Source organism: Falco rusticolus, chromosome 5 (genome assembly GCF_015220075.1).
Source record: "Falco rusticolus isolate bFalRus1 chromosome 5, bFalRus1.pri, whole genome shotgun sequence".
In the NCBI taxonomy this organism is placed as follows: domain Eukaryota; kingdom Metazoa; phylum Chordata; class Aves; order Falconiformes; family Falconidae; genus Falco; species Falco rusticolus.
In genome coordinates, this window is record NC_051191.1 from 59,973,075 (window position 1) to 59,999,162 (window position 26,088).

Sequence of the window (26,088 nt, forward strand, 5' to 3'; positions counted from 1 at the left end):
GAGAAAGGATGGTATGCTACGCTGCTGGAGTTGCTTCCAGATTTTGGTAATAGCAGCTTTGCATTTCCTTGGAAGAGCCTCTCAAAGCATCTAACTAGATATTTTTATTTCAGATACTTTTTTTGCTTGATGATCATAATTTTTCTACTCCTTCTTCTCTGACAATCAGCATCATACTGGCAGAAGTAACCACAACCCACAACTGGCAGAGAAGGAGATAAAAGTGTCTCCCGCAGGACTGCAGACAGTCTGAGCACTCCAGGTGAGGCACTGCTGGCTCTTACAGGAGTGTTCATGTCTTGCCCAATGGCCACGTGCCCTTGGGTGAATGGTACACAGATCACTTAGCATTGCTCCTGCTGCAATTAAGATAAATGTCTCTTACCTCCATGATTTCATTATTTTTAATCAGGAGTGACTCTGCACCTCCATAATAAAGATACTGCATAACCAGCTGTAATAAAACAAAGGGAGTGTTTATAAAAAGCAATCCAAGACATCAGGGAACAGAAGGTGATGTAAAGGTTTCAGGCAATACCCAAGGCTCTCAGATACCACCAAGGATTTGTAGGTAAAACTGGCCCAATCCTCTTGATCTCAAGCTGTATTTGGTTACTCTCTCTCTCTCTCTCTCTCTCTCTCTGCACAGTTCAATGTTACCTTCTTACAGGTAGTCTAGCATCTTAATGCTCACCAGCCACATTGTCCAGACTTTCTGGTGAGCTCCAAACAGTTTGCAAGAAGCTGATTAACTCACTCTGAATTTTCAGTGTATTTCTCAGTATGTTAAGTACATCTTGATTCAGGAAAATATAGCATATATAATGGTTATTCCCTTATTCCTTCCCTGGCAATGGCATCCCCACCTTCACCCAGCTGTGTGTGGGCATGCATGGATAATGAGAAAGAGTGGGGGAGGCTCTGCACTGTGATAGGAGCCAGCTAAGATCCCTCTGCAGTGAGCTTCCAGCAAGCCTAAAGTTACTGTAGGCAGCTGGGAATTATCTGCAGCGGTAACAGTCAATACATGGAACTGTCTCAGCTCTGACTCAAATAGAGGGAAGCATATACATGTATATGCTACAGATAGAGAAAGCAAGGTCTGTTTTTCATGGCAAAAAATTGATTGAACAATACTGTTAAGGAAGGGAATGAACTGTGTCTTTTCCAAGCCTGTCCATTAAAAACAGAAAGAGCTAACAAGATAAAAAAGAATCAAGTGCTTTACCTTGACATGCACTGTTTGTCTGCGTAGCTCATATAAGTGAAATGCATGCTATTGTGTCTGGTCGGGCAATCAATAGCACTCTGCAGCTTAGTGTATGAATGGAGATGAAGCCTGTGCTCATGAAACCACTACTCTGAGCTACGTGCTTATCAAATACATACATACTAATCTGGATAGGGCATGATGTTCCTATTACATGTTCCATTCAAATTTGACATGAGAACTGACTTTACCTGAAAGATGGGGTACTTCACATAGTTGATCTCAATACAAGTACTATCAGATGAGGGCTTGCTAGACAGCAATGCTTTAAACCTAAATAAAAAGGAGCAAGATTGAAATACCAGCCCAATTACCTCTGTGAAGAAGTACGGTAAAGTGGAAGGACAGCACCAGCTCTTACAAAAACAGTACACTTGAAATGAATGGATTTGTCACCAAAAAGCATCAAGATTTAGACACTGACATAAAGTGCAATAAGCCTCTCTTTTAGGAGATTTCAATTTGCCATTTTGGAAAAATACGTCTAATATCACAGTGGAACAAAATGTACATATGAAATTCAGAGTCTGTAATGATGCATATAACAAAACCAAAATATATTTTTTTCTTGAAGGCACCATGACTTTTTAGGAAGATTTAACACATTTAAAAACTGCACATCTTCTTTTTTGAAGGAGATAAATTTTGGCCTATGTCCATTATGCTGCTTTAAAAAAATGATTTGGAACAAAATATTAAAACAACTACACTAAGACTTTTAATGCTTCTATGCAAGCTCAATACAACTGTGTAAGATGAGGCAGGAGAGAAAACTGGATAGGTTGCTGTTCTTTGATTATCAAAACCCGAAATTCAGGCACAATTTTCAGTAAAAACTCTACATTTTTAGTTAATAATTGCAGACTTACATGAGATGTAAACATATGTAGCAACCTATTTCTCAAACCCAGGTATTCCCATTCAATTAGAAGGCAAAAATGGGAAATGCGCTGTTGGATACATCTGCCCCTGTACTTCCTCTGTTTGGTAATTCATCTGACCTTCCAGCGGCAGTGCGAAGCTTGGCTTATCTATCAAGACCAGCATATGCTGGATGGTAACCTTTTCCATACCACGACTGCATCTTGTTAATTAAAATATGGACAACAACTGATTTCCTTTCACTAGTGTCAAGTTCTATTATGAACACAATTTAGTAGGTTTAAAGCTGGAGTTTGGAACATGTTTGTACCTCTACTAATAAGCTCAAAACCAAAATACCCATTTTTTTAATTGAAAGCAGGGTCAGATACTGCAGTTGCTTTATGCAAATCTCTTTACTCTGTGCTGTGGGTTGGCAGCATGACTAGCATCAGTTCCCACATTGCTCAAACTACTCAAACTCAGTGGCCTGCCCTTGCCACATCTTGAAATAAGCTCTTACGGACAGCCAGATGAATTTGTTTAAAAGTACACCTTTAATTATAAAGCTGCATAAAATTAAGGTTTGTGAGCAACTTTAAGGTTGGGTTGAGCTGGGTAACCCATGTCCAGCCTTCTGAGCACAGGGAACAGACTATAAATACTTCCTTTTGATACAGTATGATACATTTTGTAGTTATTTAGTTTTATTTAAAAAATGTCAAATGAATTGTGTGATAGTAGCTTGTTTTTCCTGGAGACCGCATACAAAGGCAAACAATTATTAAGAATCAAAATATTGAGACTCTTCTATGATTAAGAGCTGGACACAGCAATGAGCTCCATGCAAACATGCCTCAGTGGAATGAAATCAGATGCATGGCCAGAAGCATGGAGCATTTACTGGGTGGGAATCTAGTGATGGGAGCATTTGTCAAACGTCCTGCAGATCAACCAGAAACAAGTTGTTGAGATGTTCTGCTTAGTGAAAACTTGAAGACTGGGCCACTAGCCCTCAAAGAATCTTAATAGCAGCCAAAGGGGTGGGGGGGTGGGGGTAGGGAGGGGAGCAAAACCACAAAATCAAGTTCTATTTTTGTTAAAGATCAGAAATGTCTCTATATTTTACCTTGGTGATGCAGTAAATAGCAATACTCTATGTGCATAAAATGGTCTTCCTTCCACCAGAAACGTAACATCTGACATCTCTTTGTTGTTAAGAAAATGAGGATCTAGAATCACAAAAAGAAGGAAAAAAAACCCAGTAACTTTGGTTTGGAAGACATGATGAACATACAGAATATCTTCCTGTTTTGACAAAAGAAGACAATAGTGTAAAAGGGTATTCTTTTTAATGAGTAAAGCCCATAAAACTATTTTGGACAGCCTGAGACAGAAGCCCCTTAGACAGCCACGTGGAGTTCAGATGAAGGGAATTCAAAGCTTTGAAGTCCGTGACGACCTTTGCTGAGATGACAGCCAGCTGTCCCTACCATACAGAGCTGGCACAGCCTCTCGGCTCTGCTACCCAAAGCAAACTGCAGCTGAACAGATGCTGGAGGGTCATATATACCCTATGATGCCCCTCTCCCTGCACAGGGAAGTCCTCATGCCAAGTGGAAGAGGGAAAATTACTGGGGTCTTCTCTCAGTCATGTTACAACTACTCAGGCTCTGTCAGCAGGGCTGGAAGAACTGTGCCACTGTAGCGTCACCCACAGCCAGCTACAGCAGTCTGAGATGCAGACAGATGTTTGGCCCCGGGCCCCAGCCCTGGAACCCAGCCTAATATCAGCAACACAGACAAATCTTTGCAGATTTACAGTTCCACTCTAATGCACCTGATGTTCCTCCTGATTCCAACAGGAGTTTCACGTCAGGCTGAGTTTGGGACCCTTCCTTTTTCTAGTTCTGCCTTTCAAATCCAAGCTTTTCTCTGCCTCATGCTCCCCCAAGCACCCAGCCAGAGATGTAGACTTCCCACAACCCTCTTTGGAGAGCCAACAAGTATCTTCAAGTCACACTTACCAAGGCGAGAGGTCTGCTTCCGCTTAATTTCAACGAGCTTTGGAATAGGGTAGGGTCCATAGCAATGAGTGAAAATAACAGAGAGCTGCTGGCTGATCACTTCATTCTAAGCAGAAGAAAACAAATATATGCAATGTAAGCTTAGTATGCAAGGTAAGATCAGTATGCAAAGGAGATGTTATGTTGTTCTGAAGAGCTGCCTGTTTTGAAGGTGAAGAATATGATTGCTGAAGCTTTATTAAAAATCAGAGCTTAGGATGATCAGTATTTGTTAGAAACCGCAATTCTCATTTACTCGCTTGCCATGTCTCCTGTAGAAATCAGTTAAAACGAAAAGTCCTTCTCTTGGACCAGAGGTCTTCTTTCCCAACAAACTCCAGCCCCTGTCCCCTCTGTAGAAACAAAGCTACTTTACAATAGACATTTAATTTCATTTGCACACTTACTGTACCGGAAAATGACTTTTTGTTGCTTTTTGAAAAATCGTCATCAGTCATGTTTTAGAAAACCAGAGCTACAAACAGATGTAGCTGCACAGCCTGCATGCATTTCTAAGTGCAACAGTCTCACAAACAGACCCTCCCTTACAGAGTGACTGAAGCATCACAGTCTGCCACTGATTCTCCTCATCCAATCCCATATTTCATGAATGTGCTCTCACACTGCTGGCACTGGCCTGGGCATCACTGTCCTGAGGAAGCCACCAGACCTTCACAGAACCAGGTCTGGTCCATGGCCTTACCCAGACTCTGGGGCTGAGGCACACACAAGACACCTCCCTAAGCGCCTAAGCAACTTGCATCTTCATATGCCTAAGCTGCAAGGGTAGTGAAATGGATTTAGTGCTTAACTACCCAAGTCATAGCCAAAAGCAAGATTAAAAATCTTTGGCACATTTTATCGTATGCTTTGGTGGTAACTGGAGCAGGTCTAGCCAACTTCAGTGGTACCACATCTTTTAACTACCTTCTTGGTTGGTGATTCCCTTCCACAACAGGAAGCTGTGACGAGATGAGGCACTTAGACATGAGAGGGTCCAAGGCCAAGGAGATTTGCAGGTAAGGAACAAGAAATTTCTTAATGTGAAAATTTGAAGATTGTAGATGTTACACTAAAAATACATCCAGGCTTACAGGGCAGGAATTGAAGCTTTCCTTTCTGTGAGCACATTTCAGCTCAGATCTAACAGCAACGCTCCTTAAGTCCCAGGAGGGATGGGGAGGAGTGGCAGAGATCCTGTAATGACTCCCGTACTGAATCTAATCAAACAGGGGGGGAAACGGTTGAGCTGTGCCCTCACAGGCACATGCTGATGTCAAAGGAAACTACATGCGCTTGCCCGCAGGCAGGAGTTGGCTCCTATTACTACGTCACATGTAGCACTGAGAGGAATGCTAAGATAAGAGAAATCCTGATACAAAGAGACACCTTTTAGCGGAGTGCAGCAGGAACTAGCCCTCGGAGAGGGGCTCGCTGCTGTGGCTCTGAGACAAGGAGGACGTTTCACACCGCAAGCATCCCTGTTCAGCATCTTCCAGCCAGAGCTCTGCAAAGTGCTTCACAAAGGCAGTGAATCACAGGGCGCAAAGAAAAGGAAGATTTAAGGCCAGATTTAAAGAAGGAAGTGACTCAACTGCCGGGAGGGCTGGGGGGAGAGCTCTAGACAGACAGGGCAGAAAGAGCAATTGCTTCTCTGCTCGGAAGGGCTGTGCCGAAGCGCTGCAGCCGACTGAGTCAGCCAGGGAGGAGCACGTCTGGGGGGACACTGATTACCAGCAGGGCAGCTCCCAGTTGGATCCAGCAGATGCTAAGAAGTCAGTAAATACAATGGAGGATGGGGATAATTCCGTGGTTCCAAGCAGAGGGAAGTTTCCAGAGAAGAGAGGTGCAATTGGAAGAGCAATGCTCACCTTTACCTGCAGTGAATGAAAGCAGAGTAACTGCACAAAGAGGATAGCAACCAGCAGCTCCCTCTTGAATCTGCTGGGGGGCACAGGTCCTGTCTATGCCACTGAGGTCACAGCTGTGCCTGGGCAATAGCTTTTAAAAACACACATAAGCATCGATAAAGACAATGCATCTCCTCCTTCCAGGGTGCCTGTGGGAATGTGCTGATGGAAAATCTGGGTATTGACCTCCCAGTGCATTGTTAGCAGCTGGAGGTCTCACCAGTCCAAGGCATAGCACCACATACCAGGACATCCAGGTGCACTGAGAGGAGGAAGAGGCCAAAGCCAGTCACACAGGTGGGAAAAGAGGATCCCTGATCATAACTCCAACCAGCGTGATGAACAGGTCACACACGTGAACAAGCCCATGGCAGCCTGCCTACACTGGCAAGGCGCTGCCAGCTCCCTGGGTCACCAACAGGGCACAAACCCTGCGGTGTGCAGATACAAGCTCATTATAAAGCCACCTTGCCACTGACTGCCCACAAGCTCATGAAAAACCTGATGTAAACTAAACTCTAATTGGCTCAAGATGTGATATATTCACATGAGAGATGCTTAAAAACCCTGAGACACAGAACAGAGATGGGACAAAGAGAAAAGAGACCGAATGATCGGCACATCAGAGAAAGCAGGGCCACCAGACAGACAGATGCACTGTGGAGCTTCAGACCTCCAGCGCAGGACACTGATCTCATTTGGCAGAGAGGAGGTTGCAGACCTTTGGCTTCTGTCGATAACATTAAATACAACGCTGCCACCGAAAGGCCAAAAAAATGTGCTCCACTAGAAAGCTGAAGCACATGCTCAATTAGGATCATCGCTAACAAACAGTTTTCTCCCCAAGACACCGGGAGGGGAGCAGTGAGCTCTTACAGCACAGCAAGCTCGCTTTCCATACCATGCTGCACACAGCCAAGCTCACAGGGCTGTGGCCCTGGATCTGCTGCCCACAGAGCCTCTGCTGCTTTTACCAATAAACCAGGCAGAAAGAGGCAGCAAAGAGGAGACAGAAAAGGGGTGCTTTGACTGCAAGTGGATGGCTGGGGAAAAAAATAGGTTTTTTAAGCCAAATGCTGCTCTTGGAGCAGGCTGAGCTGGGCTGCCTGTGAAGGAACTGGGAACAACTGCAAGAGTTCATGACCTGGGGCACCAGCATTGCTCTGGCAAGGAGGAGGACATGTCCAGCCTGTTGAACCTTCCTCTTCACACAGTGCCCACACTGTGAAGCTCAGAAGCTGCCCTGGTTACCACATCCATTACAGTTATGCACCAAGCTAGATAATTCTTCCCCATTTATCCTATTGCCCTATCAGCTGACTGTGAAAGAACAGCTGTAACAGCTTGCTGTAGCGGTTGTGGGTGGCGATATTAACACTGGAAGAGAAAACCGAAGTTTGTTTTCTTGCTACAGCTTGATGTTCGAAAACATTGTGCCAGGATGTGCGAAGCTGAGATCTGGAGTGAGGCCAGCTTTCCTTCAGACATGGGCGTTCATCTGCAGTCAAAGGGAGCCAATGCTCATCATCTACTGTGGGAGGAGGAAGAAAGCTTGGCATAGGATATAATAAAAATATTTACTCAACCATGGGGTAGTTTACAGATAGGCAAGAGGGAATGGGGAACAACAGTGACTCTTCTGAGGAACACAGTGCTTCCAGCAGAGAGTTGGTTGGTGAGCAAGCAACTTTGCTTTGTAGATACAAGCCGTCTCCTGACTTAAAAGCATTCTTCAGCAGAGATCTAAAGGAATTCCCCACCCCTGGTGAATGCACTTGAACTGTGAGGGGAATTCATAAATTCTTTTGAAGCAAAGCTGAAGGTTTTCAAGTTGCTGGACCAGAGATGACTAGTTGATTGATCTGAAAAGAGGCGAAGCTATGTGGGGAGTGCAGGGGTATTTTTTCCTGAATGTCTGCCTGATGAAGGTCTGTGGCAGGACTCAGGAAAGGCTCCTCCAAATTTCAGCACACACCCTGGGAGAGCTTGCTCCATTCCAGCTTACCCAGTTCAACCTAGCCTAGGTTGGGTTGAACTTAGCCATTCTGGGGTGTGGTCCTACATGGTACTGGACACAGCTGGGAAATGCATAGCCAGTTTCCCCCTGTACCTGTATCATCTTAGCGGCTATGCTTCATACTATCAAGAGGAAAACTTGGGTCAGATTCAGCAGTTAGGCTAAGGTTTTGCTCTTCTGTCACCACACTTTGCTTCAGCTGCCTCTTCTTCATAGGCTCCCCCATTCTCACACCACATCCCTCTCGACTGCTCAAACCCCACTGCTTAGTTCTCCTTACTAGCCTGTAGGTTTCCCACCACCTCCATGTGGCTGCCCTCCACAGTGATAACAAGTTAGGCTGCTTTTCTTTGCCTCTGAAATCCCAAGCGGTACTTTGGGTTTTCCTTCTATTGATGTTACCCTCACCAGCTCAGCCCCATTAACACCGTTTTAATTTAAGTGTGCCAGGCCCTCAAATTCCTCTACCACAAAGCCCCAAAACCGAAAGCTCACCTCTTGCTTACAAAAGTTACACACTTACTCTTCCAGGCTCAGTGTCTGCTTGTTAATACATATATCTCCCCAGCAAACAGAGAAACCACGCTGCTCGGGGGACAGGAGTGCTGGCAAGGGTATCTTTTCCTTCCCTGGTACTGAGGATGCTGGAGGTACCCAGGTCTCCACTAAACGCAGAGTGGTAGAAGTGCTGTTTCTAGTCACCCATCTCACACATGGTCCCCAGCAGCTTTTCCAGCGGTGGTGGAGTCTCAGGATACCCTGCGTCCATTGAGGACACATCCATGGACTTCCTTCCACAAGGAGACCCTTGAATTATTCCTCTGTTATGCTCCCTCTCTTCCCAGCAAGGGCCGATAAAGAGCGAAGCAACAGAGAGGGCTTTTTGCCCAGCCCTGAGGGATCAAACACTATGAGACTTTCTTCGCCGTCTCCCTGAACCTTCTCCATCCCGCCTAGGTGTTTCCGCTACAGTCCTCTTGCATAATTCACTTTTGCCAGCTGCCTCAAAACTGATTAAATGCCACTTTAAAGGGTCTCTCCTAGATGATTAAGCAGCACACACATAATTAATGTTAGTCAACAGTTGCAAAGGTAGGGAAGCCCCAGAGGCTGGAGATACAGTTAGAGGCAGTGAACTGTGTAACAAAATGGGTTTTGTTAGTGCTGGGCTCAAGTCCTTCCACTGCAAATACAAACGGAAAAGAATTAATCACAGGTAAGGCACAAATGGACCCTTCAGTTAACTTCTGGGAAAGCTGCCAAGTCTCCCTTTCAACAGGCTCTTTATATCCACAGCTGTGCATTGTATGTAAAAAGCTCAGATCCCCGGGCACAGTCTAATCCCTGGGTGAGAGCCCAGAAAAGGGCAGGTGTCACATCCATGGCATTTATTTATTGTAAATGAAGAAACGGCTCCTGCCTCTGGCAGGGAAACATTTTAGAAGGCAGACAGAGGGTAGAAAAAAAAATCAAACCTGTGTTAGTATGAAGCTGAATCTACGCTATGAAAACACGAGACAGGGTTAAGAGTCTGTTAACATGCCACTCGGTACCTGGCGTTCACATCTCACATGGAGAATGCACGACGTACATGTGTGGATAACTTGCGTCCTGGTTACTCTGAACTGTTTAGACACAGAAGTACTACAAATGACAACGGGCAACATTACAGATTGCTTGAAAACTGTGAAACCTGCCTTACAAAATCACTCAAAGCCCCAGCCAAAAGATCAATCACCAAGCACAGGCTGGGCACCAGCTGACACACAGAAGGGCATTAGCCACTTTGTGGAACCTGTAAGTGGGCACTTTAGCATCCTGGAATATCTTCAGGGTTACTTTTAGTGCAGGTTTTGGTGTGCCTGTCTCCTCTGCGGAAAGTCCACATCCTTCTTCAGTTAAAAATATTTCATTCATCAGCCAAAATATTCCATTTTCAGGTGTTAATTTTTTCAAGAAAGGTAAAATATTATGTGGAGAACAAGTATTTTAATGAAACCTGTCATTATAGTAAAACCTCAATTTTCTGTTGAAAAGCAGTTTAACAAGGAAGTAAAATTTCACCCAGCATAGAGGGGTCTTTCCTGATCTGTCTGTTCCCAGGCAAGAGAAACACGCACAGCACTCTCCCAAGGGAGGGCTTTCCTCTGGGAGTTGACTGTGACCCAGCGCCCGCCCAAGCGCCATACACCATACGGGGGTCACCTCTCTGCTCTGCCCTAAGGCCTTCCTGCACAACAGGGTAGTCTGGCTGCATACAGCAGAACACACCTCCACTCTAGCCCATCTTAAATACTCATTCCAGCCCATCATGAAGCAAAGGACAAAAAGGGGAAATTTCTAGCTCCATCTTCCAGTGCCACTTTCTAGGTCACATGCAGACCTCGGGGAAAAGCTGACGTTTGCTGACCACCATGCCTGGACTTTGTAGAACAGACGCGCAAGCTGAGTCTGTTGACATTCTCTGAGGAACCTCTCTGGACATTTTAGAGGAATTAAATCCAGAAAGACCACAGCAATAAAGAAAAAGAAAGTCCATCTCAAGCTTTAGCTTCTGAACATTTTGCTGGAATGTAGCAGGCAGGTGTTTCAGCATGCTTTCTCTTTGTTGGAGACATTAATTTTTTTTCCCAGTAGTTACTGCATCTATGGCAGACACTACATGTTGCTATTTCTCAAAAGATAGATTAACTTCCCCCTCCCCGCACCCGCCAAACTTTACTTTCTAAAAGATTTTGGATTCCAAGTGGCTAAGTTATTGCTGAAAGAGTACTTTAGCTTTTAAACTATATAGGCTAGGTTTCTCAAGATACCCACATGCCTGAATCCTTTGGAATTTTAAAAACCGGTTATGGTTTTGAATTGTTTTTTGTTTTCAATGACTGTGAACTCCAGACTGATGGCTGTTATTCAAAAAGCTCAGCTTTCCAGAAGAGCCTGTGTGCTCCTGCAGGTTTCTTCAGCTGCCTATAGGTGCATTTGTAGAGGTTGGGAAACTCTGCAGGAATTGTAAATTCTGAGGAAACATCTTTGCAAAGTAATTTCCTGTATCTTTCAACAAGCCTGGCTGCAGAGCGTGATCAACACCTCACTAATGGGCTAAATTTTAAAATAAATGACCTTATCACGGACAGAAACTGATACGAAGGATGAAGAGAGAGCTGCAGAACACAACTGAGGAATGGTGGTGAAGGATCCTTCCCCATGACTTTTCAAGCTGATTTTGTCTTGGACAATACACTAGCAGGAATACTTGTAGTCCTAAACCAAGTCTTCCTGGTGTGAAGCACATCCAGTGTCAGGCGGAGCTTCAGACGCTTCAGCATGTGCGCTCAATGCACATGTGGATTAACACACACTTCAGCGACTTGTGCCCACAAAGGGTCCAAGGTAATGGCAAAAGAGCGGATCCTTGCCCATACTACAGGGGGAAGTGAGGAAACTGTAAGAGATTATACGGAACTAAAAGACTGTAGTTTTTCTTGAAAACTAGGCCAAGGACAATCTGATGTAAATTGCTGTATGCAGAAAAAGCAGTGGATGAAACTGGCTCATAACTTCATACTACTGGCAACGGTGCTGGCTCATCTGCATGGGTGATTTTAATGACAATTCAAGCTCATGCAGAGCTCTGGAGTGGAACCTAAAATCAACCTCCTCTGGAGGCCAGAAGTGTTTAACTTCCAAGGCTGTGGTTTTGAGTCTCTCTCTTTCAGGCTGTGGAAATACCAAGATCAATCTGAAAGAGCTCCAGGATTTTCATAGCCAGAAGATGAAGAAGCATCTGTAGTCATTTAGCACATTATCCTCAGGAGAATCTTCCTGCAAAAATGGAAGAGCTGACCTGCAATCCCTGCCCTGGGCACTCCAATCCCCCAGTTCTGGGTGCATCCTCCAAACAGCTCTTTTAAAAGTCTCTATTTGGGCAGGGTAGGAGGGAGCAATCTCCAAGCTGTGACCAGCCCTCAAGTACATCCACTCCTCAGGCAAATATGGTCCTCTGGCATGGGGCAGGAGGGCAAGCCAGCTGAGGGCCAAGCTCAGGCAACACAAACATCAAGCTCAGCTGGAGGCAAAGCAGAGCTTCCAGTGAGAAGTTTGGGAAGGTTTCCCCAGGCGAAGAAGAGGACAACACAGATACCAACAGGCAGGAATTCAGCTGCATCTTCCTATCCTTCTTCTGTTACAAGATCTCCAGTGTCATCTTAGCTTTGAGGGACTGCTCTATGCAGCAGCTGAAGTTTAGCTCAGGGCTGCTCGCTCCCAGAAGTATCTCTCTGGCTTTGTCTCACACAGCCCTGTCCAAACCACTTCTATCAGGCTATGTTTGTGTGCTTGCCTGCCAGAGATTCAGTCCATCCCAAAATGGCAGTGCCTTTCCTGCTCATCTGGTGGCCCAAATCCACCACCATGTCACTGACATTAGAGCTTTCCCTGCCTGAGTTTTGCTTGCTCTTAGGAAAGTGCCTTAAACCACGCTCTCTGTGTCCTTTGCACTGATGCTGCTTTCTCCAGAGTACCTCATCTCTGGTCTTTGGTTCGGTAATGACCCAAACTCACTGCATGACAGTGGGAACCGTGGGGGAGCAAGTGTAGGGCGATACTCTGCCTGTTCTCACAGCTCTGCCTCGCCAGCATGGAAATACTGCCACTTCTTCGCTCTCCATCCAATTCTCAACGGTGCAGCTGATAAAGACATTTAAAGGCATGAAAAGAAATGAAAGTGCTCCATCCCACTGGAAGCCACCAGGAGCTGGGTATTGAACCTTCATTTGTGCTTTTGGAAGTCTTCCTCCAGGGCTTTAGTGCAGCAGCGAACAAATGATGTGCAATCTATTCACTGTTCTTACCCGCTTATTTCACAGCTTGAAGAGTGGCAATAAAACTAGGGACTTCAGCTCAGCCGGTTTTGCCTGATTTGCCAATTTTTGTTGACATTCTACATTCCAGCATCAGGACTTCTGCAAATTTTCTTTCTATTTTTATTTCTACTGTCAGTATTCTGGCACATAAATGGGAGTGGAGTGCCACGCTGCCAGACACCAGCATCAGTGCTGGCTGGTGGCACAACTCCCCCATAAACCTTCACATCTAGACCCTCTAGAACAAGCATTTTAAAAGCCATCTATAAGACAGAACGGATTCCTTATATCTGATAGTATTCTTGTACGTATTGGTTGTCAGAGATTCTGAGGCCGAGACTGTCACTCTACGAGGTGCTGAAAATTTGCCTGTTTAATTACCTCAATTTCCCTGTTCGTAACGGAAGGATAAGATCTTCTTCCATGCCTCAACTCATTAATATTTGTAAATTGTTCTGAGATTATGGGATAGTTGGAACTATTTATAGGAATGCAAAATGCCATTTCTATTAGGTGCAAGTTGCCAAGCAATTAAAAGATACTGAGTGTCACAATATGTAGCAAATGGGACACCTTTTTTTAAATCAGCCAAGAAATACCAAGTGTCTCTGTGCCTCCTAGTTGCTTATTTTATACTTTTTGCCCTGAAAAACTCATTAAGGAAATGTACTGGGCCAGACTGTGATGTTGAGCAAGAGCTGTAATCTCTCTCAAAGTTCCCTGCCCACAGGGAAAAGGATGCCCATGTGGGCAAATCAAACTCCTCTCCCTACAGCTCTACAACATGCAGAGCTTTATGATTTGCTGCAGAAAGAGGGATGTGAACCACAGTTACAGCCCCTCTACACCTCTTGAAGGACACTTCCTTTCTGTGGGTACACGTAAAGAACAGCCTCTGCTCTCAACCCTTCCCGAGAAGGGGAACATAAGATCCTTTGAATCTCAGCTTTCCTCGGCTGCCTTCTATGGAGTGACCAGGGAGAACTGCTACTGGCGCATTCTGCTACAAATGAATTTACTTTGATTCCTTCCAAAGGGTTGCATAGAGTCTGTCCTCATTTCTGTCTGGGAAAGCTTTCCGAGAGGCCATTTGGACAAGACTGCTGCAGTAATTCATGCCATTTGCAGTCAATTTGTAAACCCTTACTTGTGTCCCAGAATGATTAATTATTTTCCTAAGAATATGAAGCAGTGTATGTGTGTGTGTTTGTGAATATGCTTGCTCATGAAGAGTGAAGACAGGCAGTTCCCCCAGGCCCAGAGGCAGGAATAAAGATCAGCACGGATTCCTTCTTTGTTGTGTAGGAGTTTCTGTGGTACTTCAGTTGTTTCACCCCTCCACATTTTAGGTTTTAAGTGAACCCAAAGCAGAAGGTAGCAGGTCTCCTACAATAGACTCTGGAAGACCCAGTCTAACATGTCCTGGTGGTATAATCCTATGTTTATACCCTATGTATAACTTACCCTAACAATGATCATCAGCCTTGGCTTCAGCCACCCAGGAGAAGAGCAATTAAAGCCGCGCCTCATCTTAGATTACGAGGTGTAAACTTAATTTCTTTGAAGTTTTCAGTATGATTAGTTTTGTAACAGCTTTCAAATCAAACAGCACCTTGCTGGTAATTTCTGGATGAACATACATTAACTCAATCAAATTCAGAACAAGGAATCTACAAATCCTAGGATTTGGAATGATTTCCTAAAAGCTATCTCAAATATTCTCTATAAATAACCATCCAATACAAACTAATCCCAAAGGGAAGGCTCGTGGGAGCAAAAATCAGAACAATTGCTGGAACAAATGCTCAGGATTTGCTTGGGATGGTAGTCTAAGCCCTTTCTTGCAGCAGGATACAATAAATCCATGTAGGCTTCCACTAACTAGCCACTATACTAAGTCTGGAACCTTTCAGTGTTAAGTGCCCATACCAGAACCTCTCCCCTTTTCGCATTTTTAGGCTATTGCTGCAGGTGCTAAAAATTATTTGCTCCTTGCTGTTACATGTAGAGTTGGGTGAGAATTTACTGACTTCCCAGTTAAACAGTTAGAAGACCATACCAACATGTATCGTAGTGTATGAGAAAAAGAACAGCAATCAAATCCTTTTTAGGCTTTTCATCACTAAAATGATTTTCTGGTAACAGCACAGTTGACTGGGCATTCCTTGGGAGCAACTGACTATTGGGGGACTGGTAGAGAAGAGACTGTTAGTTAGGAAAAGTTTTAAAAGGAAGTATCTATCCTTCACTAGGTAAGACATTTTCCTCTCCTTGTCTGCCACATGATCATCCCCTTTGCTATTATAATTGTATACCCAATGGTACCTCCCTCAAAAGGTTTTGTTCGACTGATTTGTCTGGCTAAGAAAATGTCAGCTGAAAGAATAAATTTGGGAAGGGTGCAAGCACAAACACACAGAAGATTTTAAAAAATTACCCCGTTCTGTACTTCTAGAAACCAGTCTCCCCACAAGTTTCACAGTCCAAATCCCACATGAAGGGAAGAGAAAGTCATGTGACAGGTTAAAGAAATCCAAAGCAAACTTGAATATTAGCTTTGTTGTACTGTCCTGTGACACAAGTTGGGTAAAGTTACTCTTTGGGCTGGTTTGCTTATGAACTCCTCTTGCCATACTGCAGTGATCCTTTTGACTTTAATTTCAGCACTGTGCAGAAGCTTCTGCTGTCTCTCCAGCTTATTGTCAGCATCAATATTAAGCTGTTCTAGCAGGAGATGTGATTAACTTGCGTGTTCTTAACCCATGCTTCCCCAGTGCAAAAACCTGAGATACATAATACAAATAATAATAAATCCTATACAGTCTGAAAAAGCTTTGGAACAGCTGTGCACAAACAGTATCACAAGCTTTGTGTCTTAGGGGATGGGAATGAGGCTGATTTTTTAAAAACGCACTATTTATCCTACCTTGCTGGCTTTCAGTATCTCAAACATCAGAGGCAACCCTTGTGTGACGAGTTCCTCTGTGTATTCTTCTTCCTGAATGGACTTGAATTCCTTTAGCAAGCACTGGATGAGGGGTCGTCTGTGCTGCTGGAAGGATGTGCGCAAGGACTCCAGCCACGTATGCAGCGTCCAGGGAACACCTATAGATAGAGGACAGAGCTCACTCCCAGCTTCAGAGAAGGATGTACCCTTCTGCTTTTTTACCTTTATTTATGTTAAGATTTTAAGCAAAAGCTGCCAAATAATCCTAGAAATCAAATTCTTATTTATCCCTGATTGAGAAGGCCATCGGTTATCAGGAATCCCAGAGTTAATGCACAGAGGCTTTCCTCCAGATATTAAGAGAAGACTGTGGTCTCTCTGCTCATCTAGCTTTCAGCTCCTCTGCTGAGACTGCCAACTTGTGGTAATTACTGTGGTGCTCTGTCATGCAAAAACCTTTTGGAACCTAGATTTACACTAGCTCGTTTGTTTGAATGCAGCCCGGGAGAGCCACTGAATGGTAAAAAACCTGATTTTGGTCACTACGCACCTGGATTCAAACTGGTGGTCTTCAGAGTAAAACTTTCTTTAAATGCTACCCCATGTCCTCTCCTGATCATTACTGTTTTCCCTAAACAGCACTGGGAGCGTTAAGCAGATCAGCCTTTTCAAGCAGTTTGTCGTGGCAGAACCACTCTCCAGGAACTTAAAGGGAACTGCTCCCATGCACTGAGTGAGAAAGCACATGGAGCTAAAATACCTCTGCAGGCATTAGGCTGGATGTGACCTAGTTTCTGCTCTTGCAGAACAGAGCAGGAGAAAGCAAAAGCCTGGTGTTTGGCTACAAAAGGTTTTTCCTTCCATTTCAGCAAACGTCCAGTGCCTGGAGAGGAGCCCCGTTACTCTCCTCCTGTTCATTGCCAGGTCTTTGCCTGCTCAGCCCACCCAGCGAGCCATCGCTCAGACCACCGCACACCCTGACCCATGCCATGTTCCCAGGGCTGGAGCATCACACCGGCCAGAGACGTGTCAGGCACGCAGATCAATGGGGATGGTAAATACACAGTCCAGACCGAAGCTCCTCTGCGCTACCCGACCACCCTCCCCACAGGCACAAGCAACTGCCCAGCCCGCTGGTTTGATGTTCCAGCCCCGCACTGGTAGAGTTGGCATACCAAGAAACCAGCTCCCTGCTCCTGCCCTCAGAGGCTCACAAGCCTCAGAAAATAAAAGATGTTTTAGTGGTGGACTGCTTTACAGCAGAGTGTGAAAGAGAAGCTGTTGGTGAACACTGCTCCAGAGTCTTACTTAATGCCCTGCCACACAGCAGTGAAGATGGCTGCTGGTGGAAACCGCTCCATCCTGCAGAGAAGTGCCAGTGGCCCCTGAACAGGAGCTGTGGAGCCGAAATGGGCTGGGAACATGCCAAACACCCCATCGCCTTCTGCTTCCACAAGGGCTGAGGAAGGTGCAGCTGTGGTCAGTTTAAGCAACAGCCCGTCAAGAGAGATGCGTTTCCTACAGCGGTCTCTCCCCGAGGGAGAGGAGCGGGCGCCAGGACTCACCTATGCTCCGTATGTCAATGGTCACATCCACGTAGCCGTGCTCGGCGCTGTGGTACATGGCCTCCTTCAGGGCTTTCAGCTTGGCCTTGCTGTTGCGGCTGGCACAGAGCGGAGCTGCCCCCGAGTCAGGCAGGTCCGTCCCCTCGGCCAGGATCTCCTCCAGTGACAAAATATCGCTCTTCTCCTTCTCCGGCTGAGCAAGCAGCTTACGAAAGACATTCCTGTCAATCGCAGCACAACAGAGAGAGGGGGAGAGGGAGAGAGAGGGCAGGAGAGCAGAGTCAGTGGCTAGGCTTTCGTTGTGCCCAGCATACTTGCTGTGACATGGCAAGTTAGGACAACCCAACCAGGAGATTACTCTAGTTAGTGGCAGAACCAGCTGACAGCAGACCTGAGGCAAGCACAGCATCTGCTAGCCCACCTGCACTGCCTGGGCCACATCCGTGAGACACTGCTGTCACAACAGGAACCATACAGATGTCATGTGAGTGGTGGCATCTCATGGGAACAGAGACGCATGAGCTAAACGTGACTCAGGACTTCTTCCCACAACCTGGGAAGGCTGAGGTGCCTGTGGGACAAGCTCTCAGGACTTCCACCATGGAGGCCACTTGAGAAGGGAGCTGCCTGGAGCTACTGAAAGCACCACCACTTGATTACACTCAAAGCGGTCTGGGGAAGCTGGAGCAGCTAGACATTCAACAAGGCCAGTCAGGGTAGGTTCGAGCACATCTGGGACCACTTTGCAAAGCCACAGATCCAGTTGAGCTATCAAATAATAAAGCCCAAACACAGAGACTTGGTGCCCTCAGGTCTGTACCAGCGTAACCTCCTCTATTTCAAGAGTCGCTCCTGGTTTCACAGCTGTGAGAAAAGAAACCAGGCTGGCCCCCATCCCACCTCCCTCCTACTCCAGCATCCTCCCTGCACCTGCTCAGACCCTGGTGTGGAGTGGCAGCAGGGCACGGCATGTCCCAAACAAATTTCAGGCAGAGAGGGAAGGAGGAGGTTGTGTTTGTGAGCAGTGTACAGGCAGAAGCACAAGAGCCAGGGCCTGCAACATGCACAGCCAGCAGCCAGTCTGAGGACAGCTCCAGGTCCTCCTTGGGCACGTGGCTCCCGCTCGTGCTGGCTGAACGTGAGACCCCGATAACCAGATTGCCTTCTCTGTCCCAGGGATCCCTCCCGGGCTGCAGACGGGCAGTGTTGTGCGAACCTGCCCTGACATGCCGTTAGCATGTTGTTAGACTAGCAGCTCGTCTCTAAGCAAACAGACGGTAGGTACTGTCTCTAACCTGTATCTATGTTCCTCTGGATGGCTACAATCAGAAAAGTAGGAACGTGAAGATCATAATACTAATCCATTACACTGCAGTCAACTCCTGAGCGTTGCAAGATCATGCATGCCAGGTGCTCATTTCATTACTTTTTTTAAAAAAAAATTTGCAGCATACATACAACGTGAAGACACACAGGACTTTGCAGTAAACACAGATGGAGAAACTCTATTCAACAAAAATTAAGGCTGCAGCAGTACAGACACCATTCGCTCAAACCTGAGAAATACATCAAGACATTCAGAAGGAATGTCTTTGGCATTCCTTTCTGCAGTCACATCAGCTGCCATTTAACAACCATTACATTGCAACACACCACAAGGAGTCCCTTTCCTTTTTTTTAAATCAGGTATCAAAAAGCAGCTTGTACCACCAACTGGTTAAATTCACATGCTAGCAAAAAGCCTTACATCTCTGCTCAGTTGGTGGCATGTTCATTTATTCATGCAGAACTTTCACCCATCTGCTCAAACCGGATGCCGAGGCAAAAAATAAGCACTTGAAGGATGCCACTAGACTTGTTCCCACTCTACCTGTGTCCATGTGCAGCAGCCTGACTGAAAGAGTTCATGTCACCTTGTGGAGTCATGGAAATGCCATTCCTGTACATTGTTCCTATCATGGGGTCAGCTCCTCGCTCCAACAGTAAACTGACCAGTTCAAAATTTCCTGCAAGTCAAGAGACGCATTTTTACTTCTTTCAAAATCTAGTATTTGCCCACCTAAAACACAGATAACAACTGAAGAATATATTACAGTGGGAGAAGAAAGTCCTTACCAGCAGCTGCTGCCAACTGTAAAGGAGTTTCAGAGTAATTTTCCTCTCCATGCTCCAAGGAACCTTCTACCTTTGCTCCAGCATCCAGCAGCAGCTAGAAAGAAAATTCACTATTTAGAGCAACTGGGGATATCACAGTCTTCAGAGTTCATGAACAGTGACGAATGAGAATCTAATGCTTCTTGTCATCTGCAAACCAGATATGATGGAGACAAGTGACATGCAAATTCTGCCCATTGTTTCACAGAGGCAAACTGATTCCTTTTTTCGCTCATTTTACGCTGCCAGACACCAGGAACACTAGTGTCCAGCTTTAGAGCCAAAAAAGTGTAACCCAGTGTTTCTGAATGGGAAATGGGGTAAGGTCAGTGTTAAGGAAGTAATGCACTGAAGATGGAAGTACTGAAAATTAGCCCAACAAGCATCCTTCCTTCATGGTCTTCTAGAAGCCCAGCACCATCCTAAAATGGATTAGATTTCAATTGCCTCCATCATAAAGACATGACCAAAAGAAAGGCAATTCTTAAGAACCAATTGTGGCAATGAGTCCAAAAGCTGTGATCTCCATCAGGGACACTTCCACGTGAATAACAACAATGCTGAAAACAACACTGGCCAAGAAGAGCAGGATGGAGCCTGTGCTCCAGCCCCCTCTTGGCCATTTCTGTCTTGAGACCTTCACAGTTTTGGCGCTTCATTAAGTGTGCCATAGACACAGCTGTTTTGAAGAATAAACCTTCTCAGTGTCTGAGATGCCAAAGCACAGAACCAGCATACCCTACGTGACACCTCAATGGGGGAAGGAGAGCGAGTGCTTCTCCCCCTCTGGAGCAGCACAAGGGCTGTTTGTCCACCTCTTCTCCACCAAGGCAGCAGTTTTCTGTTTGCTAGAGTATTATAGTGTAAGAAAGTGTAATGAATGAATAAACAAACATATAAAACAAGTGGTCAGGAAGGAGCACAAGGAGTTGTCAGACTTTCTTTGGTGCAATTTTGCTTTAAGATTGTCCTATTTAAACCTCATATTGGTTAAAGGTTTGAACACCACATTCACTATATAATAGGTCTTTTATATATCAGTACACTCTAGAAGAAGCAGAAGTAACCAATATGAGTATGACAAGAGGATACTGGTTTGAGATGGATGTAATTAGAACTGAAGAGGAGAAACAAAAGAATGAGATGCAGGTAGGGAAATACAATAATACCTGAACTACAGGAATATGTCCATGCAACACAGCAAATGTCAGAGCTGTCCAATGGCGGGTCTCAGGGTGGACGGATGGGTATTTATGAGCAGTACTGACAACCTACAAACAAATTAAAGTTATTTTTTTTAAAGAGCTATACGTAATAAAATTCAACCTGCCTGAAAGCCAGGCACGTGAGGGATAAGTGAAATAGAAAACCTGGGAAGGGTGCTTTACAAAATGATTGGCTTCATTTTTTTTTCCTGTAAAAATTTTCTCAATAGTAAAACTGTTCATGCTGATTTGACAGCTTGAATAGAGTCCATACCAAATGAAGTCTTTTTACCAACTACTGTAGCTCCATCTAAACCACTGGCCACCAGATACTTTTGCACAAGGTCAAAACATCCACAGCTGGTTACAGCAGCACACACTGGGGAAGCAGGGACGGATCAGGACACTTACAGCTAAGGATCACTCCCACTGACTTCACCAGACCCTGTACCAACAGCTCTGGGTCTTGGGATTGCTCCAGGCCCAAAGAAATCCTTTCCACATAAACTCCTATGACATTTGTCACTGCTGTCATGAAAGACACATCACAAGCCCTACCCTAGAGTGCACAGGTGTGCTTCCAGGCTCCTCCTCTCCCACTGGAGGAAAAATATAGCTGCGAAGTGAAGGGGCAGAGTAGCACTTCAGGAATGATTTAAAAAAACTGTCATTTTTACTGTCTTCTCCTGTCTGAGTTGAGCTAAAAGAGCAGGGTGGTGACAGTTAAGACAGATGCAAACTATATCCTTAGAAAACAAAATGGTATTTTTCACATTGCTCCTTCGATTTTCTATGCCTTAGCGCCTGGTTCCTCTAGTGCAGACATCGGGGAAGATGAATAACCACTCTGCTTCCCATTCCCTGTCTTGAAGAGGGGGGTATTAATATTGACGAGGTTCACAAAGATGGTAAAAATCTAATGAACATTTGCAATCCAAGACTGCACACTCAGATGGAGTGTGACACTAAAATTCAAAATCTTATTATTGACCTTCAGAGGAGGACTAAAATCAGAGTAAAAGATGAACCATCTCATCAGCCAGCTATGCTTTCACTATCTTGTCTGAAGTACTTTTATCCATGTAGGGGAGCAGGGCCAGTTATTAAATGCTCAGTTGCACTAGCAGCTCACATTTCCAAGCACCACATGCAGCGTTTTGCTAGAAGCACACGACCAGGACCTCAGTCCCAAGGACAGGGATGAGGGCAAACACTGAAGAGCCCATGCAGATCCTGCAACTTGCCAGAGTGGATCTGCACCAGCACCTGGCTGTCATCACCCAGGTTTGCCAAGGAGAGAGCTCAAAGTGTAACAGGAAAAGTTTGCTGGCCTCTCAGCAAAGGCATGGTACTTCTTTGGGTCTGTGTTTGCTTAGAAGGAAGAGGATTGAGCAGCTTGTGCCTTGAGGTTTAGGCTGGGGAGCAAGAGCAGCGGAGGCTGAGGATGGGCACGATCACAGTTTAGTGAACACATCCAGCTCCTCCTCAAGCATGGCCTCTCACCACTGTTTGGGGCAGCCCACGGAAAGCGGCATAGAAAAGGAAGTCATCCTAACTCCTTTGCTCCTTTGGTTTTTGGATTAGAGTTCTTTCCAGATGACATGGTGTTGCAAAAGACCTGTGGTGGACTGGGCTTTTAAGGCCTCAGTTGAGATTTGCTGAGCAGCTACAGGTCCCTCTGACTCCAAAGCAAACTGCAGCTTCTCAGCACATCTGGAAATGAGTCCATTTTTGCTAAAGATGGGCAATCAAAAAGGGAGGCACCCAGTATTTGACGCTACTTTTGGAAACATATATATATATATATAACTGATTTGCAAAGTGAAAGGGGGAAAATGATGCAGGCACCTGACAGAGTATTTATTTTTGTTCATGGTTGATTTGCCTTTTTTTTGCTGTAATTGCCCAATTTGCACAGTTCGTTGTGGTGTGCACAAATCATCTCATAATTGCACACCATAATTATTCACAGTTCTTGTCCCAAAGTGTTTTCATTTCATTTTAGAGCAAACACTCTACAGAAATGAATCAGGGAGGTTCACATTCCTCACTAGAGCTGTTCTCTCAGATGTCAGCAGTTTCAGGAAGACAAAACTGTTTAAATTTGCATTTGCTTCAAGTCTGGAATATTACTGGACCAACTGGGAGGACTGCTCCTAATGAAAACTTGTCCTAGGAACCAGCTAATGCCATCTCACCTCTGAGGCACAGGCAGGGTTAAAGGAGAGATCAGTCTCCATGCCCAGCCAGTCTTTGGTGTACCTACTGAGAGTGCTGACAAGGGTTCAAGTATTCAATTATTGCCAGCTCTTGAGGGTGGTGTGCTTGAATTTGGGGAACTGAAATCATCAGCTGACTTCACATAAGCCACCAAACAGCAGTCACATAGTAGTGACTATCGGTCTCTTAAAAGTGACATCCATTTCTGCTTTTAAATTAGATTTTTCAAAAGTGCAAAACGTCTGGCTGAAAGCAGTGACTACAATTTATCAGCTCGCTCAAGTCCAAACAGAACAGATGGAACACAGATAAGTGAAGCAGACAGCTTAATTTACTCATGACCTCAACAAATTGAAACTGGAATCATTAACAAATAATTCTTTCACGGATTTTCAAACGGCTTTTAAAAAATGTACATACCTGCATTGCACTGAGTTGGACCACAGATTGTTTGGTGGACAGATTGTGTAAGTTTGTGATGTGCATTCATCAAAGAGACATTTATATTCTGGGAGCTTCAAGCTCCTTATTCAACAGTTTTTACACCAAGGTACTTTGTAAAACAAAACAGTGGAATCTACATTGCACTTGTGTGCTGGGGATGCTTAGCTGGAACATCCCGATGCATAGAAATGCTCAAGCTTTGGCACATTACCAGACAGATATTTCTTTTACCCCCTTCACTTTAACTCAGCTAAGATTCAGGGAGTCCTTCCAGTATCATTGGAGCTGTGCTCTGTGCTAGCACTAACGCCTGTATTCATTCGCAGTGTGCAAACACAACTAAATTGATATTACCTGTGGGGCAAGTCTGATGACTTGACCCCCTTCTGTGCAGTGAATCCCAATTTTAACCTAATGCAGTCTGATTTCACTATTCATTTCACGTGGTGCCATGGAGGATAAGAGAAATTTATCTTTTTTTTAATTCTTGGAATTTTCCCTCTACTACAGTTGCAGGGGGTAGTTTAAGATGTAGACAAATAACAGAACAAAGATACAACCAACAGAAAGTCCTCACCTCAGCATTCAGATCTGCTCCAGCATCTAGCAGCATCTGCACCATAGCCTCATCACCCCTGACACAAGCATACATCAGTGGAGTCATGCCCTAGTCATTTTTTGGAGTTAAAAAACAAAGGAATTGACAAATTTAACACAGAACTCTCTTTAATTTTCTTAAACAATTATTTAAGTATATATCATCAAGACTAACAGTATGTATGTAATGAAAGCCATTACCTCTGTTACAGACATGCCCCTCAGACTAGCAAAAGCTGAACATTTTTGTAAAATCTCCATTTTTGTTGTCACTTGTGTTGACTGTGTTTTTTTCACGTTATCCTCAGCATCCTCAGCATGGTGAGTGAAACCAGGCTTGCCAGCCTCATCTCCACCTTCATATACTAAACCGAGCATCTTTGTTTTTGGAGCCCGAGAAATGTTTTTATCAAAGCAACTGTATTTCCACCGGTATTTTAAAGAGAGTAATTCTATTCAGTTTTCTATGAACACAGTTTCATAAAAACTAACCTTTTAGTAACTGAAAGAGTCTTTAAAAGCATCTCAAGTCCTCTTTAAGATAGGTCAGATTTGGGCACAGCTTTTTTAATGCAGATACCGTAAGGGGCTGGGAATGTCAAGGCTTTGTACAGCACTCCCTAGCAAACAAGGACTTAATTTTAAATGAAATGCCAGACAGTATTGCTGCAAGTTGCCGTCTCTAGGAAAACGTGGCCCTTTTTGGAGGAAAAGTAGATTAAGTGACCCTTCACTACAGAACCACCACAATGCCATTTGTATTAATCTAAAATACCTGCTGTGGCTGATCACCATTTCCCTTAAGATAAGTATTACCGTGGCTGTGGTAATGAGTCCAGATGAACCCCTGAAAAAGTTGTTAAATCTACCATAAATTATAACAGAAAAAGCTGCTTATTAAATACAGTAGGGGGTGTTGATAAACAGCCACCAGTTGGTTTACAGTAAATCTACTGTAGCACGCAGCTACCTCTCATGCAGGTTTATAGCCTATCTCAAGGTCCCCTGGTAAATTTGCTGTCAGACGATAGCCCATTTGCTCTTTAACCTGAGTGCTGCCGTGAAGTGAAGTGATTTTCAGAGAAACTGGAAGTGCCCAGCATGGCCAGTCACAGAGCCATGACACCTCTCTTCCCAGCAAGAGCCCAGCACCACTGTTTTGGTTGAACTGCCCCATTTTTCCTGTTTGCATGCAAGGCTAAAGGTAGTTGGTGCTTATATATGGACAGGCTGCTCTTGTAGAGAAAATATAAATTAAGGTTTGCCCCTGCAAGGTATTTAGATCTCTCCTGAAACACACTGACCATTTCACAGGAGCAGATCTCCAGTGTCTTACAGAGACACAGAATAAGGGTATAGGCATTTAGGGACTCATGCCAATATCAAGAAAAAACAAGTTCACCCCAGGCAAGGAGAGTTCTTGAAGTTTCTTGCAAAGTTGAGTGACTTGAAGTTACTTGCAAAGAGAATTTGAAACTACTTCAGCTACAGTCAGTGGCAAAACATTTCCTTTGGCAGTCCATACACACTACAGGAACAAACAGGACCACAAGAATTACAAAAAATTGTGTTTGGACCTTGAAACATGCAGACAGGATGGCAACTTAAAATTAAAGACATGTTCTTTCAACTGTTTTTTTTTATTTCTGTAAGTGGCATCATTTGATAATTAAAAAAAATAATAATTGATAAATATATAAAAAAAATTAGCACAAGGGGTCTAATCAGATCTGAAGAAAAGAATTTGAAATCCTGTGCCGGTGCTCACCCCTGCAAGATGCAGCACGTGGGCAGCCATGGCAAATAACCCTGTAGCAATGCCTGGAGCAAAGGGTCTGCCTGGGGACGACATGGGATATTTTGGCACTGCTGAAGCTGAAGACGGACTTACCACTGACTAAAAGGGGCTCAGAATGTCATTCTGCAGTATCAGGGTTCTAAAGAGTTAATAAGGTTTCCAACCTCCTCTT

The 26,088-nt window shown here is 44.7% G+C and overlaps 1 protein-coding gene across 3 annotated transcripts in view; it reads right to left on the reverse strand.

The window, feature by feature from the left end:
• Positions 1-26,088, reverse strand: part of BTBD11 (BTB domain containing 11) — a 181,023-nt gene that overhangs the window by 9,008 nt on the left and 145,927 nt on the right. For 2 of the 3 annotated variants that reach the window (XM_037389809.1, XM_037389811.1), the window contains exons 6-15: positions 24,099-24,188; positions 20,822-20,923; positions 19,614-19,707; positions 19,369-19,504; positions 17,499-17,719; positions 15,913-16,091; positions 4,159-4,264; positions 3,261-3,363; positions 1,462-1,543; positions 386-454 (exon numbers count right to left, since the gene is read on the reverse strand). In XM_037389809.1, coding sequence (XP_037245706.1) covers positions 386-454; positions 1,462-1,543; positions 3,261-3,363; positions 4,159-4,264; positions 15,913-16,091; positions 17,499-17,719; positions 19,369-19,504; positions 19,614-19,707; positions 20,822-20,923; positions 24,099-24,188 — 1,182 coding nt within the window. The remainder of the gene's footprint in view (positions 1-385; positions 455-1,461; positions 1,544-3,260; positions 3,364-4,158; positions 4,265-15,912; positions 16,092-17,498; positions 17,720-19,368; positions 19,505-19,613; positions 19,708-20,821; positions 20,924-24,098; positions 24,189-26,088) is intronic. The other variant, XM_037389810.1, reaches the window with a different exon arrangement.